Here is an 18,115-nt window from a genome sequence, read left to right on the forward strand (position 1 = left end):
AGGTCGCGCGCGCTCAGGCGGGGGCGGCTGGGGATCTCCAAGCGCCGGCGCTCCCTCCTCCCGCCCGCCCCGCGCCCGCCCGCTCGGCGGCGGCGGAGGAGGCGGAGACGGCTGGCAGGCGGCGGCCAGGCGAGCGCGGCGGCCGGACCGGGGCCATGGCGCCCGCGCAGCGCCCGCTGCTGCCGCTGCTGCTGCTGCTGCTGCCGCTGCCGCCGCCGCCGCCCTTCGCGCGCGCCGAGGACGCCGCCCGCGCCAACTCGGACCGCTACGCCGTCTACTGGAACCGCAGCAACCCCAGGTGAGCGTGGCCGCGGGCGGGGATCTCGGGCGCCGGGAGACTCCGGACGCCCCCATCCCAGCCTGGTCTCCCGCCCCGGGCTCGGGGCGACCCTGCGCGCTGCCCCCGGAGTGGGGGCGCCCGCTTCCCACGGGCGCCCCCAGGGAGTTCCGGCCCCCAGAGTTTGGGGGACTCGCGCTCCGTGTGCATCTACCCCCAGGGCGCCCCGCCGCCTGCAGATTTGGGCGCCCTGCGTGCCCCGGCGCGCCGCCGGCCCTGGAGTTTGGGGATCCCCTCTGGCACCCTCAGATGCAGTGCGGTCCTGAGTTCCCTCCCCGGACTTGGGGCACCGCATCTTCTGGCCTCTCCAGGGACCCCCGCTGGCTTTAGAGTTGGTGGGGATTCCCGGGAACCTTGTCACTGAGCCGCGCCCGGAGATGGGGGACCGTGGCCCCTCGGGGGAGGGGTCCAGGAGTGCGTTCTGCCGGCGGGTCCCCAGATGAACTTGGGGAAGTTAGAATGTCCCTCCCTACGGCCCGGCGTCCACATTCGCTGCAGGGGGTCCCTGGCTCCTGCTTTGCAGGGACAGAGAGACTGAGGCACCAAGGGGGTTGGGGGTCTGTCCCGGGAGTCCTGACCAGGTGGCGTCCTCTCCTGTCCTGGCGCTGGTGGGGAAACTGAGGCACAGAGGGGCCGAGCGGCTGGCTCAAGGTCACGGCCAGGGGAGCAGAGCTGGGGCAGGGACCCAGGTGGCCTTGTGCCCAGCCTGCCACGCCCGCCTGCCTGCAGTCCTCCTCGGTGTCAGGCACTGAGTGCCATCTGGGGGGCAGCAGAAGCCCTTGTTTGTCGAGTGAGAAAAGTTTGCTGGTGACTGACCACATCCTGGACAGCTGCAGACGCCTCGGGCCACCCAGGGTCTGGGAGGCTGGAGCGGGCCGGGGATCCGTGGGAGATGGGGCTTCGGGGTCCTGCTGCTCCCGGTCAGCCCCACGGTCGGGGTCACGGTCACATCGAGGCCAGCCGGGCTGCACTTGGGGGCAGAGCCGCTGGCCTCCCGGCCCCATGACCCTCTGCTACCAGTCACCTTCTCTTGGTTTTCAAGCGCCAGCCGCACCGCCTTCCACAGCCCGCCGTCCCCTCAGTGTCCCCCACCGTTCTCCATCCTCCGCTGGAAAGTTGCATAAAGGGCCATATTTGAGGCAGGCCTGGGACCAGGGCAGTCAGCGTCCTGGGTGGGGGCAGGGAGCGCGCCCAGACACCCCCGTCCGTTGCCTGGCTGTGGGGTTGGGCCCCGGGGCCGAGGGCAGAGACCCCGGGCCTAGGAGGGTTGGCCGGGCCATCATGGAGCTGGTCCCCCATGCGGCCCGCCCCACTGGTCACATGTGGGTTTGATTAAGGCTCTTCCTTGCGGCCGAGCAGGGAGCCCAGCGGGCAGCACTTCCCCGGCCCAAGTTTTTGGTTTCAGCTCCGGAATCTCCGTCCCGGCATGGCCTGTCCTTTGTTCTAGCAAACGCCAGACACGCGAGGAGCCTCGAACGGGGACAGAAAGGGGTCGTTGGGGCTGCCTGCTGCCCCACCTGCCACTGGGCCGCAGGCAGGATCTCGGCTGGGAAGGAGGTAGCCCCTGGGGCCGGGCTCCGGCCGGCCACTCGGCCGCCTCCTGTTGCTGACCTGATAGCCCCGCTCCGACCAGCCGTCCGAGGGGACGGCCTTGCTGTCCAGAGCAGACCCTGGCTGTCAGGGCCTTCCTCTCCTACCTCTCCTCCCCCTTCTCTGCCTGGGGCATCCTTGGTGGGAGACGACCTCCCCGACCTCTTGCGATGGGGTCTGGGGCCCTGGGGAGCCACTTGACCAAGAAGCCCGGTGGGGTCCAGAATTGGGGCTCCATCCATCGCTGAGGTTCAGGGGCTCTTCCAAAGGGGGCCTTGGAGGCCCGGGGGCCCCTCAGGAGGTTTCGTGTCCAGGGGTGTCTGGACTGGAATCTGCGTCCAGTGACAGGATATGTGTCAGTCACAGGAGGAGGGGTGCTGTCCGGCCTTGGGGTCCGAGGGCACCCGGAATGGAGATTTCCTGAGGGCGCCCAGTCCCAGGGGCAGCTGCCAGGGTCGGGGGGTGCGGGGAGAGGTGTGGAGTCACTGAGCGGGCCCCACGCAGGAGGCGGTCCCGCGGGCAGAGACGGGCCTGTGCGGGGAGAGACGAGGATAGGGTCGAAACAGAGAGACTGGTGGTGGCGGCAGGCGGAGGTGACGGGGAACGCAGGGGTGGGGGCCGTGCCAGAGACAGGGGTGCACACAAAAGGCACCATGGGGACGGGGACGGAGCCAGGGCTGGGCGGGCTCGGGTGGTGGGCGATCAGGCAGCCAGCAGAGGAGTGGGGGTGGGAGGGGATGAGTGCGCTCAGGTGGGGGACCGCCAGGCCCAGGTGGCGCCGCAGTGAGGCCGGCCACCCTCGCCCAGCCGGGCCTGGTACCCGCGCCGAGGTAATGCGTATGTGGCTATGTCTCCCCAGTTGCGTTCTCCTGCTGTGCCGTGTATTTCCTGCACACGTGAGGCTGGCGGACGTTGCCAGGGAGCCCTGCACCCACCTCCGCCGCAGCCAAAGGGTGGAGCCCAGTCCAGCCACCTGGCCCCGGCACCCCGACCAGCCGGCTGTCCAGCCGTCTCTCCGGCCGGCCCCTGCCTGGGCCGGGCACTCCCGGGCTGGCTGCCGGGTGTCTCTGGACCTGTCTGCGGCCCGGGTGGGACTGGGCCGGGGGTCCTGGCTGGCTGCTCACGGGCCGAGCGTGGGGCTGCGGGTGCATCTGTGTACGTGGGGGACCCGGGGGCACCCAGGAGTCTCTTTGGGCTGCAGGGTGTGTCTGCATGTGTCACTGCGTGTAGCTGCGTGTTCTTGCCCATGATTTTCGGGGGTCCTGGGGCCCTGGGAGGTGCAGAACTGTGTGTGTGGAGCACATGCGTCACCCTGCCACACAGACGCTCGTGTGCCTACATGTGCACAGCGACCCTGGCCCTGGACGTTTGCACGCGCCCACGTGAGTGTGCCTGGAGTACACGCGTGTGCGGGGTGCATGCATGTTTGCAGCAGTGTGTCTGGGTGTGGAATGTACGTGGTGTCTGAGGTGCGTGTGTATATCCGTGTGTGCAGATTGGCACCTGGGGAGCAGGTGCATCTGTATGTGGGATGCATGCATGTCTTTAGAGCGTCTGCGTGTGCGGCCCGGCTCTGGCTGTCCCGGGGGCTCCGGTGAGGGGGCAGACACTCCACACCAGTGGGGACACAGCTTGCCCTCCCTGCCCACCCGGCCACTCCTCCTCCGCCCCCTCCTCCAGCCCGGTGGGTTCCTGCTGGGGGGACGCGGCCAGGTCCCATGGGCACCGTGCCGTCCTCGGTGCAGAGGGGCCATCGAGGTTCAGAGCTGGCACCGGCAGGACACCCGCCGTCCCCGGGGCCCCCACCTGGTTGGGGGCCCGTAGCCCGGGTGGACCCAGCGGTGCGGACCCGGGTGGAGGCTCTGATTGCCCTCGGGTGTGGACAGCAGCCACGTTCCCCTCTCAAACGACCGGGTGGGAAGATGGCGACTGGGGCAGCATCTTCCCCATGGCGGGGAATGTCAGGCACCCTGTCCTTGCCAGCCTCGCCCAGGCCTCCGGGGAACCGGCTTTGAAGAGGGAGATGCCATATTTTGCCGCATGAGGCTTTTTTGTTTCCTTTGGAAGAGGCTCGACCAGCCGGCTTGCGGGGTGGGGTGGGGGGTGGCTTGGAGAGTGAGAATCCATGGGTCTGGGGGGCCGTGGGGGGCCGGGGTTCGGACTCGGGGATCCGGGAAGCCCGGCTGTGCCCTCGGGTGGGCAGCTTGGCTGCTCGGAGCCCCCGCGCCTCCTCCAGGAAGTGGGCCGGTGGGTTGTGGATGGCAGCTCTGCGGATGGCAGCAGGGCGCGGTGTGGACGGGCGAGACATGGGCGTGACCCCAGGGAATCAGAGGCCCCCGAGGGGGAGAGGAAACTGACGCAGCCCCTGTGGGCAAGTGGGGGAGCCTCGGGGACCAGGCCCTTACATCTGCAGCAGTCGCGACGTTAGGGGGGAACTGCAGTGCGGGGCTGGGGGTTGGTTCTGAGATGCCCCCACCCTGTGGGGGGCCTGGGCGCTGAAGCTGGGGTCCACAGGCTCCCTGTCCTCAGCCCTGGTCCCTCCCTGCAGTGGGCCTCTCCCCTCCCCAGGCTGCTCAGTTTGCAGAGGAAGGACCCGAGGCTGGGGACCAGCTCAGGACGCAGGGCGGTGCGGGGGGGCCCTCCAGCCTGCCTGGGAGCTGGGCCGGGGAAGGGGCGGCCGTCTCTGACCTCGGGACCCCCCAGCAGACGTCCCGTGAGGTTCACGGGTCCCTTGAGGTCATGGGTTCAAAGGTGGTTTTCCTCGGGACGGCAGGTGCGTGAACGGGGCTCTGGAAGACAGGCCTCTTGCAGGGCCGCCGGCTGGTTCTGCCGCTCCCGAGCTGGGCCTGCTGGGGGGTCCCGCCTCTCAGCAGCTTTACTCTGGGACACCCCCCCTTCCCCTTTCTTCCTCCTCAGGACCTGGCACTCGGCCAGCCTTGCCCCCCCAAGGTGCTGCTTTGGGGAAATTGTCTCTTTGGAAGATGGGTCCAGAGGGGGCTTGGCTGCGTCCCCCACCTGGTGGGCCATGCGGGGAAGGGGCAGAGCCGCCTTTGTGGCTGCCCCGTGGCAGACGCGCAGCTGAAGGCTGGGAGCACAGAAGCCAGAGTCCGAGCTCTGCTCCGGCCGGCCCTGGGGGGAGTGCCTGTCCCCACACCCCCTCCCACGCAGGGACCCTGGCTTCGAGGGGCTCGTTCCACCGCCTGGGCCACGTTGCCCCTCGCCCGCCCCAACCCAGCCATGCACCCCCTAATCTGCCCACCCTGTGGGTCGGGCTCCCCCTTAGGCCTCCGTTTCATGGACCCAGAGAAAGTGACTCATCTGTGGTCATGAGGAAGCCGGGTCCAGTGGGGTGACCCCCTCCAAGAGGCAGCCACGTCTGGGGCTGGCCGAGGGGCATCAGGGACACCGTGCACACCGGGGGGCAGAGGAGGGTGGGGTGACCGAGGCAGGTGTGCCCCGTGGACCGTGCACCTGGGCCTCCTCCTGCCTCAGACCAAGGCCTGAGGGGTGGGGTGGCCCTGAGGCCCTCACCCTACTTTTCCCGCCCACCCAGCCCCATTTGTTTACCTCTTGCTTCAGCTCTGGGGCCCGTGCCTCAGTTTACCCATCCACACACAAGGCCATAATCGTCCTTTCTCAGCTGATCCTGCACCACCTTGGGGCCCTAATTTTCTGGGAGGTCCTCCCCACGTCCCGCCAGCAGGAGGAAGGAGGCCAGGCCTTGGATGGGGGACATGTCTTTTGGCCCCTAGAAAAGCTGGGGGAGGACACTGAGGCCGCAGGGGTCTTGCTGGGGGTGGCAGGCGGGGATGGGCGAGCTCGGCCCACGCTGGGCCTTGGGGCTGTTTGCTGGGATCTTTGTTGGCGGGTCTGAGCGCCTTTAGTAGGAGCTGTGCATGGACTCAGACCAGGGAGATAGAGGCAGAGCCACAGGGAGTGAGGGGGACACAGACTCCCCTGCCCCCCTTGCCTGTGCCTCAGTTTCCAGTCTGGGAAGGTGGCACAGCACCCCACCCCCATTTTGGGTGAGACCCCTAATTAGTGGCTTTTGCTATTAGCATCTAATGACTTGACAGTCGCCCGACTGGAGCTGATTAGCTGCGGGCTGGGTGTTGCTGGGGAAGGGGTGGTGGGTGGGTCGGTGGCGGGTAAGGGTCATCTGGGCTTTGGGGGGGGCTGCCTGCAGGGTGGACGTTGGCAGGGGGCCAGCAGGGTGAGCAGCTGGGGGTGAAGGTGTGGCGGGGCGGGGGCGGGGAGCCCTCTGTCTGGGAACCATCCCAAGTCAGTCATTAACCCCTTAGTGAGAATTTCTATCTCTATCTGCCGCTCGCTCTCGCTAGAGTGGAGCATTTGCATATCAGGCTTCGGTGCTAAGGGAGGAAATGAAGGCTTTGTCTTGCTCTCACCAGGCTCTGTCTGGGGTGGGGGCCCACTCCCCTGCATAAGCGTCACCCTGAGCAGGGGCGAGGCACCAATTTGGAACGGGAATGCCAACGCAGCAAGGCCGCCACTATTTTAGAGCAGGAAAGGGAGAAGAATGGTCCATTTAGGCGGCCAGAGCTCAGGTGTGTGTGGCTGTAGGCGTCTCCTGGGGACCCGCCTGTCTGGGGTCCTCACGCCCCCACCTGGGGGCAGCTTTCTGCTCCCCATGACTCTAGCACCTCAAAGACCTCGAGTCTTTGGCCTTTGTTTGATTAGCAAACATATATCGAGCACCACGGTATACAGGGCCTGTGCGGGCTACAGGGAAAAGGGCGGAGAAGGAGGCCAACCCCCAGGATCCAAGGAAGGCAGACAATGGGCTGCTTAAAGGTATAAATATGATGATGTCCAAACGAGATGAGTTGGGAAAAGTAGGGAAAAATGTGCCAGGCAGAGGGAACAGCATGTGCAAAGGCCCTGGGGTGGGGGCTTCCCTGGTGGCGCAGTGGTTAGGAGTCCGCCTGCCAATGCAGGGGACCCGGGTTCGAGCCCTGGTCCGGGAAGATCCCACATGCTGTGGAGCAGCTAAGCCCGTGCTCCGCAACTACTGAGCCTGCACTCTAGAGCCTGCGAGCCATAACTACTGAGCCCAGGCACCACAACTACTGAAGCCCGCGCGCCTAGAGCCCGTGCTCTGCGACTGCAACGAGAGAAGCCCACGCATGGCAACAAAGAGTAGCCCCCGCCCGCCACAACTAGAGAAAGCCCGTGCACAGCAACGAAGACCCAACGCAGCCGGAAAGAAAAGGCCCTGGGGTGGGACCAGGGGCAGCCCGGAGGCTGGTGTGCCTGGAAGGGAGTGAGCTGGGGGAGCCAGAGGGCGATGAGGTTGGGGATGGATGGGGACCACACGGGGCCTCGTGGGCCTGGGAGAACTATGGATTTTGTTGTGTGTGGGGGGAGCCAATGGAGGGCTTTGAGACAGTGGGTCACGGGGTCTGATGTACACTCAGAAAAGTGAGCCCTGGATTTTGGGAGGCCAGGAGTCTGGCCGCCCTAGTGGGGCCCAGGCGTCCAGCCTCTGAGGCAGCAAAGCAGCTTCAGTCTCTGATGTTCTTCAGAAAGTGAGCTGGGGGGACCTGATGGTGCAGGTGTCACGGGGGGAGGGAGGCAAGCCTGATGGGACAGGCAGGAGGAAAGGGGAGCCCACCTTCTGGAGTCCGTTCTCTCCAGAAAGACCATGCGTGGAGTCACGTTCCCTTTCAGGTTGAGTATACACCCCTCGGCATCGTGCCAGGGACAAGAGGGAACGCTGAGGGCTGGAGGGCAGGACCAGGACTCCCCCCACGGCCCGTGGTTCCGCGTCACAGCCTCCCCTGCGGGGCCCACCTGGGTGAGGCTGGGTCCCTGGGCGGCTGCCGGGCCACAGCTGCCATCGATCGGCTGATCAATGGGGCTTTCAGTGGGGCCGGCAAGGGGCGAAAATGACTTTTCAAAAAGCCTGGAGCAGCTTCTGCATCGATTGTGCCCAAGGGGCCGGAGGACGGGCCGGTCAATGAGACGCCCGTGCCTGGCCAGCCATGGAGCTGCCTGAGGGACGGGCAGGGTCCCAGCCCGACCCAGGGCCGCCCCGCATGCATCTATGTAGTGCCTGCTGTGTACAGAGCTGGAGTTCTCCCATCAGCCTCGAGGACCATCCCCACGGCACAGAGTTGGAATCTGAGGCTTTGAGAAGAGGAGCTGAGAACCCAGCTGGGTTCCAACCTGTGACTGAACCACATTTGAGGTTCCTCGGCTCCCAACTGACCCCCGAGACCAGACACACTTATTCTGCAAACGCCTTCTCACCTCTGCGAGAGGGGGTGGCCTCCCCGTCCCTGGACGAACCCAGTGGAGCAGGGAAGGGGCTGGAGGTGAATCCACTCCCCCTGCTCCCCATGCTGAAATTCTGCGGCCCTTGACCTCAGCCACAGACGTGAATCATCATGCTGGGTCCCTGCTGACGGCGGGGGAGACTCAGGCACCGTGAGCTGGTCCCCTGTCTCCGTCATTCCAGTTCTGAGTTCCCAGGACCCCTCGCCCCCACCTGGCACAGTCTCACGGGTGGCGGGGGGCCAGCCGATGCCATCTGATAATCCAGCCCCCCTCAGGTGCCAGCACCCGGCATGGAGGCTGCCTGGCTCCCTCCCATGGGCCGGGGCGGCTGGCACGGCGGGCACAGAGGCAGCGGCGTGGCTGGGATCCTAGCAGCGCTCCCTGCCTCCGACCCACACTGGGCCTCAGTTTACTGGCCGATACAGGGAGTAGAGGAGGCTGGGGGAGCCCGCCCCCCAACCCTCTGATGCTCAGGCCTTTTATGTGCTAATAAGCCCCTCTCGGGAGGCCCCCTTGTCCCCCCTCGATCCAGGCCACGTTTACATGACAGGGGCCTGGGGCACCACGTCCAGGAGGTCTAGGGGCTCCTGGCGCTGTAGCCCGAGGCAGTGATGGAAGGGGAGCTGCTGGTCCCTCGCTCAGCTGACCTCTATCCTTGACAGATGAGCCTGGGTCAGGGGCCTCCCCCCAGAGAAAGGGGTGCAGGTTGCATGATAGTGTGGGGAGACCTCCAGAGCAAAGCCTGGGAGGCAGGGCTTGGGGGTGGAGGTGTCAGGGGTGGGGAAGCTGGTGGGGTGACCAGGAAGTTGGAGGCTCTGGAGGAAGAAGGAAGGATGTCACACAGGATGGAAGGGGTGGAACTGGGGGTCTTGAACCCAGGGCACCCCTGAGTTGGACTGAGCGAGGGAGGGCCTGAGCATCCTTTATGCCAAACCCTGCCCCCTCTGGGGAAACTGAGGCTAGAGGAGGGTCAGAGCTTGCCCCAGAGAGGCTGGGAACACTTGGCCTATGTCCCACACTGCCCTCGGCCTTCTTTTTTTTTTCGGTACGCGGGACTCTCACTGTTGTGGCCTCTCCTGTTGCGGGGCACAGGCTCCGGACGCGCAGGCTCTCACGGGCCCAGGCGCTCTGCAGCATGTGGGATCTTCCTGGACCGGGGCACGTACCTGTGTCTCCTGCATCGTCAGGCGGACTCTCAACCACTGCGCCACCAGGGAAGCCCCCTTTTTTTTTTTTTAAACATCTTTATTGGAGTATAATTGCTTTACAATGGCGTGTTAGTTTCTGCTTTATAACAAAGTGAATCAGCTATACATATACATATATCCCCATATCCCCTCCCTCTTGCGTCTCCCTCCTACCTTCCCTATCCCACCCCTCTAGGTGGTCACAAAGCACCGAGCTGATCTCCCTGTGCTATGCAGCCGCTTCCCACTAGCTATCTGTTTTACATTTGGTAGTGTATATAAGTCCATGCCACTCTCTCACTTCGTCCCAGGTTACCCTTCCCCCTCCCTGTGTCCTCAAGTCCATTCTCTATGTCTGCGTTTTTATTCCTGTCCTGGCCCTAGGTTATTCAGAACCATTTTTTTTTTTTTTAAATTCCATATATATGTGTTAGCATACGGTATTTATTTTTCTCTTTCTGACTTATTTCACTCTGTATGACAGACTCCCGGTCCATCCACCTCACTACAAATAACTCAATTTCATTGTTTTTTATGGCTGAGTAATATTGAAACCTTTCTAGTAACGAACTATAGAAATGATTCCTGAAAGTATAGTCTTGCCCTCGGCCTTCTTGGCAGGCAAATCTGCAAAGGAAAGCTGAGGAGGCTGCATCTGGGGATGGCGTGGGGGGCTGCCTGGAGGAGGGGGCATCGAAGTCAAGTAGTAAGGTTTTTGGAGAGGGGCTTCCTGGTGGGGGGGCGGACATCTTGTGCCAGGCCTGTTGCGGCTGAGGGGCCCAGATGTGGATTCTGCAGCGGGTGGAGAGACTGGGGGGGCTCCGAGTCACGTGGCGCCTGCTCGTTTGCATGTGGTTACCCAGAATGCCTGGCGGCAGCCCCTCTTCCCCAGCACCCACCTCGTGGGCTCAGCGCTAGTCCCAGTCTCAAGGAGCCTGCTGTGGCCTTGGTGGGGCAGGGTTGTGCCAGGCAGGGGGCCGTGGGCTCGGACCCTGGCACCTGTCTGTGGGTAGGGTGCCCGCCCATCGGTCCCCGAACCCCTCCCCCTTCCCCATCTCTGACCTACCCCTTTCTACCTGCACTGACCCGTCCCCACCCGCCTTCGTGCTTCCTGTCCCCTACCCCGTCTCCTCCCACGCGCTGACCGCTGACCCCTCTCCATTTACCCCATCCCTGACCCTCCCCTTCTCCCTTGCACTGATCCATCATCCGCATCTCGGGCCCCGCCCCTACCCCCGCGCTGACCGCCGGCCCCGCCCCCAGGTTCCACGCGGGCGCGGCGGACGACGGCGGCGGCTACACGGTGGAGGTGAGCATCAACGACTACCTGGACATCTACTGCCCGCACTACGGGGCGCCACTGCCGCCGGCCGAGCGCATGGAGCACTACGTGCTGTACATGGTCAACGGCGAGGGCCACGCCTCCTGCGACCACCGGCAGCGCGGCTTCAAGCGCTGGGAGTGTAACCGGCCCGCGGCGCCCGGGGGGCCGCTCAAGTTCTCGGAGAAGTTCCAGCTCTTCACGCCCTTCTCGCTGGGCTTCGAGTTCCGCCCGGGCCATGAGTACTACTACATCTGTGAGTGGGGGCGGGGCAGGGGCGCGGGGGGTGGGGGGCCCTCCTCCGCGCTGGCCTCTGTCTCCGGGCGGACGCTCCGGTGGTCTCGCCCTCCTCCCCGCAAGCCCCCCTGTGACCTCGGCCTCTGGATAAGACTCTGGGCCTCTGGACTGGGACCATGTGGTCAGCCTGTCCCACACTGAGACCAGGGGTGCCATCCCCCCATTGCAGGAGGTGGGAAACTGAGGCCTGTGGAATCTTGAGGGAGGGGGTGAGGGCGACCAACCCTGGACATGGCAGGGGTCTCCCGGGCCCACCCCCCCATCTCCCAGCGGCCCACCCGCGCCCAGATTCCCCGAGGAGCTTTTCACTGTCGGCTGGTGGCGGCCTTGGGACACTGCGCATGCGTGCCCCGCTGTGAGCCTTGCGGGGGGGCCGGATAGGCTGCCCCCACCTGTCCTGGGCATCAGGGGTTCCCAAGGGGCCCCTTTTTTCTTCCCATCAAGTGCCAAGGGCAGGGTCTGGGGAGGCGGCAGAGTCGGAGCTGGGTTCAAGTTCCCGTTCAGTGGGGCCTTGGCAGACTGTAGTCTGAGAACCTAAACCAGGAACACTGGGGTCCAGGCATCGCCCCTGCCGAGAGGGGGTATCAGGGAGCCCACCTTGGCATCGGACTCATGCCTCTCCCGAGGCAGTGAGACTTCAACGGATTGTGGGGTCCCATTTCTCAGCGTCCTGGGGGCTGATGGGGAGCAGGTGGGAAGGGGGGTCTGCCCCCGGGGCTTTGGAGAGGAACCCAGCGCCTCACCACCCCGGTTCCTGCTGAGTCAAATTAAACTCTACAAGGCTCCCATTTCCTCCTTTCTCTGCTCTATTTGGATTTTTTCTTTTTAATTCAGGGAAGAAGGGGGTGGGGGAGGGGAAGAAGGTGCTTAAATTAAGTCTCTGTAATATAAGAAAAATTACATTTTTCTTTCCGAGACGGGAGTTTCATAAAGATAATTATTGTAATTATTCGTCCTATCTCTGTGATGAATGTTACTTTTATTACGTGCTTTTTATCTTCATCTCCCAGCACGAGGGGCTTCTGGGGGGCGGGCAGAGGTGATGGCCGCAGAGAGGACCGGCCGAGAGCACAGGCGGGGGCAGGCCCAGCCGCAGCCGTGTGGGTGCCCGTGCCTGTTCACGTGTGTGAGCCCCGCCATCCGCAGGGCCTCAGGCCTCCCTCCCTGCCCCTGTCCTGGTCCCTGAGCTCCTCCCTCCTGACTCATGGCTGATGCTCTGGTACCTCCCCCGCCCGCCAAGTGGGCCAAGAAGCTGGGAGCCCTATGGTGGAATTTTAGGTGTGAGGACCCAATGCACTTCGGCCTGCACATGACTCGGCGGTGTGGGTCGCTCTGCAGGTGAGGCCGGAAGCTGCCTCCTTCCCAGGGGTAACTGGGTTTCCGGCGTCACCCAGATGGAAAGAATGATTTCCAAAGCAACTTCCATGGGCCAGATGAGTCCACATAGGGGGTGACTTGCCGACAGGCACCCTGAGAGCAGGGCTTTGATCCCTGGTCAATCATTTGGTTACACTGATTTTTTTTTTTGGCTGTTTGATTTTTGTTTTGTTTTGTTTTTGGCCGTGCTGCACGGCATGCGGGATTTTAGTTCCCCGACCAAGGATGGAAACCGTGCCCCTGGCAGTGAAAGCTCAGAGTCCTAACCACTGGACCGCCAGGGAATTCCCTTTTTTTGCTGATTGGAAACACACCTATTTTTATTCATCACCTTTGAACTTTGCCCTGTGATGCCCTGGGGTGAGATGGAGCCCTGGGGTGACATTGACACCTCACCTGACCCCCGTCTCTGGGGTTAGGATTCAGCAAAGTGAGAGGTAGGGGAAGAGTGCAAGAGGACTTCTGGGAAATCATGGGCATTGTGTCTGGGGCTTTGATGTATGATGAGGAGTTTTATGGGTGGATTCCCCAACCTGGGGTCAGGGTTGGGTTACGGGCGTAGGGAAGGGCATACAGCCCCAAGAGGTCTCAGGCACCAAGAGCCTCCTGCCCTACTAACCCCCAACCCCTCTCTTCCAGCTGCCACGCCCCCCAATGCTGTGGACCGACCCTGCCTGCGGCTGAAGGTTTACGTGCGACCGACCAGTAAGTTCTTGGTGGGGGTTCATGTAGGGTCCTTAACTCACAGAACCCAGTGAGTCATCAGCGGAGTTAGGAGGCGGTCATGGCATAGCCTGGGGAGTCCCACAACCTCAGCGATGGCTGGGACAGGCCCTGCCTGAGCCTCTGTTTTTCCATCTGCAAATGGGGCCATTTCAGACCTTCAAGAATGAGGGTTGAAGTCCATGGCTGGGCTTCACTGAGGCCGAAGCCCCCTTCACCCAGTGAGCGGGTATCACGGAAGTTCTCTGAGATGGACCAACGGGTTTGTGTTCTGAGCTCCTGAAACATAGGGAAGGGGGGTCCTGCAGCCTCGCCACTTCGCCTGGAGCCTTCTGTTTGCCATGCTCTGCATTGGAGGCACAGCCTCCGCCGAGGTGGACAGAGATCTCTGTGCCCTTGGAGGTGCAGTGACATGGAGATTTTTTTTTTTTTTTGGCTGCTCAGTGCATATGGGATCTTAGCTCCCTGACCAAGGGTGGAACCCGTGCCCCCTGCATTGGGAGTGTGGAGTCTTAACCACTGGACCGCCAGGGAAGTCCCGTAATGGAGATGTTTAACAATGTCAGGTCGTGGTGAGGTCTAGGAAGCAGGGTGGGGGGTGGGAGGCCTGCCACTGACCCCCCTGTCTCCCTGTCCCCCCAGATGAGACCCTGTATGAGGCCCCCGAGCCCATCTTCACCAGCAATAACTCATGCAGCGGCCTGCGCAGCTGCCAGCTCTTCCTCAGCACCGTCCCCGTGCTGTGGACCCTCCTGGGCTCCTAGTGCCCAATGGGACGTTGGCCCCGCCCTGATGGCCCGCCTCCGAGACCAAATAGAGACGCCGCTTCTCCCACGACTGGTGCTGCTTCGCCGGGCAGGGGGCCGTCCACCCGCCCCAGGGCTGGAGGGGGGTGAGGGCAGCCGAGGTCCCCCCACCCCGTGCCAGAGGGGCCGGGTGTCTGCTCAGCTGGCCATGCTGTCTTGTCCGGGGGACCTGCTGAACCCTGGGATCTCTTGGTGACGTTGGTTTCTGTTTTTGCTTTTTAAGTGTATTTTTCATGGTTGCATCAGAAAGACTTGAGCTTTTAATTTAATTTATTCCTTGCTGTCATCTGTGACTTTGGGAAGGAAACAGAATAGACAGACGGGGCAGGGGTCCCTGGCCCCCTTGAGGGGAGGGGGATTGGGGCACCCCTGGCCTGGTCACTCCATTTATTGGGTCCTGGGTGGAGGCAACCATGGAATGGAACCCCAGGTGCCATGGGACAGGCTGGCCTGAGGCAGAAGGGGTGGGTGGTGAGTCCCCCCGATTCTGGTCCGGGGCCCTCAGACCCCTGTCCTGCCAGCTCTACCCTCCTCCCTCCTGGTGATTGTCTCCTAGACCAGAAAACCACGGGGTTTCACCAGCAGCCACCATGGAGCCCCGGCACCCTCAAAATCATAGCATTACAACGTCTTAGAGATGACGTAGGCCCCACCTGTCCCCCCAGCCTCACACAGTCGCCCCCGAGACCGAGAAGACATTATATTTCTGTAAATAGAGCCAGCAAGTATATACTGTGATTTATTTTTACTGTATTCCTGAGGATGGACTGGAATGTTTCTTTTTCTCTCACCCCTTCATGGGGGGGGGGGCTTTTATTTTGATGGGGGGGTTGGGGTAGACTTTTTAGCGTAGAAGCCGCACTTCAAAATAAGCTCCTTTGTCTGTGAGACCCCCTTCCCTCTACCGTATGACTAATAATGTTTGTAAGAAAAGGGAAAACAGGACAAAACAAAACGGGGGGGGCGGGGAACATCACCACCAAAAAAGAGATACCCCCTCCCCAAAACACTCTAATGAAGTAAACAGCGCATTTATACAGATTTCATATTTCTACCCGCCTTTCCTGATCTGTGTTTTATATATATTATATATAAATATATATGGCGTGTGGCCGCCGGGAGATGGCTCGGGCACGCCAGTGGGGGACTTTTGTAGGGGTCGTGGGCGTGCGGCATTGCCACGCCTGGAGCTGGCGACGGGCCCCGCCCCCCCATCACAATCAACTTTGGATTCTGTATTTTTTTATAATAAAATAAGCGTAAGCATCCAGGCCGCGTGTCTGTGTTGGGGCCGCAGGTCGGGTCTGGAATCTGCTGGGGAGGGGTGTCTTTAAGGAATGTCTGGAGACCCCGGGGCCGGTTGTGATCCTTTGGTTTTGTGTATCGTTGGGGTGCCTGGTCCCGAACTGAGCATCTTATGGGGTGCTGTGCCCTTCATACCACCCCTAGGAGAGGGGAACAAGCCCCTCTCCCCTGGGGCAGCTGGGAGGGTGGAGGGAAGAGATGGGGGCTGGCTTCTGAATACACAGCAGGGGCTTGTTAAGTGTGTGTCACCCGATGCACCTGAGCAGGTGGGAATCCCTGGACCCCAGGGCCAGGTCCAGGGCCTGGACCCCATCCCAAGACCTCCTGTACCCTTGTCCTCACTTGGGGGCGGTCCTTGGGTTCTATGACAGGTCTTTTAGGATCCAACCAAGTTCGGTGCCATCTTGGTCGCCAAGCTCTGTGGAGGGGTGACTCAGTTTCTCCAACTGCTCCAGGCAAGGGTGGGGGTTTGTCATCTCGAATTCCCTCCTGGCTTTCCAAAAGACATGTGTCAGAGTCTTCTGGGCTCCCAGGGGCCTTCACCCCAGCCTGGCCCCGGAGAGGCACAGAACAGGGCGGAGAGACTGGGGCCTCGGGGCTGCTCCTTGCCTCAGTGCCACCCGCAGGGACTGCGGTGTCCCGGGCACAATTAGCTGAGAGGGAAGGCTCTCAGCTAATTAATTCGGTCGTGCTGGGTCCAGCGACGGGGGCTGCCTCTTAATGAGGCCAGGAAGCGGCACAAAGACCCCTGTGTGCGCCCCGCCTGCCCTGCCCAGCAGCAGTGGGACGGAGGGTGGCCACTGCCGAGCACCATGGAGGGAGAGCCGAGGGATCCCCCCACTCTGTGGAGAGGACCCCGAGGCTCAGAGAGGGAGGAGGCCCCCCTATGTCCACCCCCCTGAGACCCCTTGCTCAAACACCCCAACTCGACCACGGGGACAGAGGAAACTGGAAGGCGAGGATTAAATGCAGGGGTCGTGGGGCAGAATCGTAGCAGCTAACTTTGATTTTGTTATTTAAAAAAATGTTATTGAGATATAGTTCACATACCACACAATCCATCCGTTTAAAGTACGATTCCACAATTTTTATCCATTCACAGGGTGTGCAACCATCACCACTATCTAATTCCAGAACATTCCATCACCCCAAAAAGAAGCCCCCTCCCCCTCCCCACTGCCTGACAACTAGGAAGCCACTCTCTGTACCTCTGGATCAGCCTGTTCTGGACGTCTCTCATCAATGGAATCACACACTGCGTGTCCTTCTGTGTCTGGCTTCTCTCACTGAGCATCGTGTTCTCAGGGTCCGCCCACGTTGTAGGAACGTCAGGGCTTCTGTCCTTTTCATGGCTGAGTGATGTTCCCGTGTGTGGAGGGATGACTTTCTGCCCATTCACTCTTTTATGGACATTTGGGTTTTTTCCTTTTAGCTATTCTGAGGACTTTTGAGACAAAATTTTAACACAAAAAGGTGACCTTGGATGGGTAAGTATAAAAATAGCTCTATTCCCACCGCGGGGCCTTTGCACATGCTGTTCCCCCCCTATCTGGTGTGCCCTTTCTGCAGACCACTGCTTGACTCTCTCCCCCAGCCCTTTCATAAGGGGTACATGTCCCTTCTAGACCTCCCTGGCCAAGTGGCCCTCACCCCATCCCCCTGCTGTCAAATCTCTGATTCTTCTTTTTCTTTTTCACAATAATGTGTATTTATTTACCAGGCATTATTTACATCTAATTTACCACATGTTTTCTTTTTTTATTAGATCTTTATTGGAGTATAATTGCTTCACGATACTGTGTTAGTTTCTGTTGTACAACAAAGCAAATCAGCCATGTGCATACACATGTCCCCACATCCCCTCCCTCTTGCGTCTCCCTCCCACCCTCCCTATCCCACCCCTCTAGGCGGTCACAAAGCACTGAGCTGATCTCCCTGTGCTGTGCGGCTGCTTCCCACCAGCCAAGTATTTTACACTCGGTAGTGTATATACGTCGATGCTTCTCTCACTTCGCCCCAGCTTCCCCCTCCCACCCCATGTCCTCAAGTCCATTTTCTATGTCTACCTCTTTATTCCTGCCCCGCAACTAGGTTCATCAGTACCATTTTTTTTTTAAATTTAGATTCCATATATATGTGTTAGCATACGGTATTTGTTTTTCTCTTTCTGACTTCCTTCACGCTGTATAACAGACTCTAGGTCCATCCACCTCATTACAAATAACTCAATTTCGTTTCTTTTTATGGCTGAGTAATATTCCATTGTATATATGTGCCACATCTTCTTCATCCACTCATCTGTCGATGGACATTGAGGTTGGTTCCATGTCCTGGCTATTGTAACTAGTGCTGCAATGAACATTATGGTACACGTCAAAAACAGTGGTTAGATGCCACGAAGTAGGTGGCAATGCCTTAACCGTATGCGTGTTGTCAGGCCCAAGGGCCTCTTCCATCCTGGTCGAGGGGAGTGCTGACCTTCTCTCCTTTCATACAACGCAAATCTCTGATTCTTTACTTGTCCGTCTTCCCCACCGGCTGGGAGTCCCCAGAGTCCCACCATCAGGAGTCTCCCCCGGGACTTGTCATCTGCCACCTGCACAGACACGCGTGCACACACCTGTGTGGAGGAACCCCATGGCCGCGCCCACCTGTGCGCACCCCTGTACCGACACATGCTTGCGTTTGGGGTCTGGATCTCTCAGGGGCCATGCTGTCCATCACTGGTCACCAGCCATGGCCTCGGGGGCCACCACCGAGGAGCAGAGTGGCCCCTCACTCCTGGGGCTGCACTGGGCACAGTGGGGTACCCCCAGGGCAGCCATCGGTAAAGGGGTCCTGTGCATACCCAGAGGATCCCCAAGGGCGGGGGGTC

The 18,115-nt window shown here is 61.3% G+C and overlaps 1 protein-coding gene, 1 non-coding gene and 1 pseudogene across 2 annotated transcripts; 1 reads left to right on the plus strand and 2 right to left on the minus strand.

Annotated features, from left to right (window-relative positions):
• The first annotated feature begins 155 nt into the window (after positions 1-155).
• EFNA2 (ephrin A2) lies at positions 156-15,203 on the plus strand. The gene is made up of 4 exons (XM_060006514.1): positions 156-298; positions 10,675-10,988; positions 13,046-13,111; positions 13,772-15,203. The coding sequence occupies exons 1-4, from the start codon at positions 156-158 to the stop codon at positions 13,891-13,893; spliced, it is 645 nt and encodes a 214-aa protein (XP_059862497.1). The 3' UTR covers positions 13,894-15,203.
• Positions 9,919-10,012, minus strand: LOC132423799 (small nucleolar RNA U3; annotated as a pseudogene).
• A 2,411-nt stretch (positions 15,204-17,614) lies between the features above and the next one.
• Positions 17,615-17,740, minus strand: LOC132423784 (U6atac minor spliceosomal RNA). Its single transcript, XR_009519093.1, has one exon. It is a non-coding gene; the product is annotated as a U6atac minor spliceosomal RNA (small nuclear RNA).
• Between the last annotated feature and the right edge of the window lie 375 nt (positions 17,741-18,115).

Source organism: Delphinus delphis, chromosome 3 (assembly GCF_949987515.2).
Source record: "Delphinus delphis chromosome 3, mDelDel1.2, whole genome shotgun sequence".
Lineage (NCBI taxonomy): Eukaryota > Metazoa > Chordata > Mammalia > Artiodactyla > Delphinidae > Delphinus > Delphinus delphis.

Coding starts and splice junctions, on each gene's coding strand:
- EFNA2 (XM_060006514.1), top strand. CDS start 156: ATGGCGCCCGCGCAGCGCCCGCTGCTGCCGCTGCTGCTGCTGCTGCTG. Junction 299..10,674: donor TGGAACCGCAGCAACCCCAG/GTGAGCGTGGCC, acceptor CCCCGCCCCCAG/GTTCCACGCGGGCGCGGCGG. Junction 10,989..13,045: donor CCATGAGTACTACTACATCT/GTGAGTGGGGGC, acceptor CCTCTCTTCCAG/CTGCCACGCCCCCCAATGCT.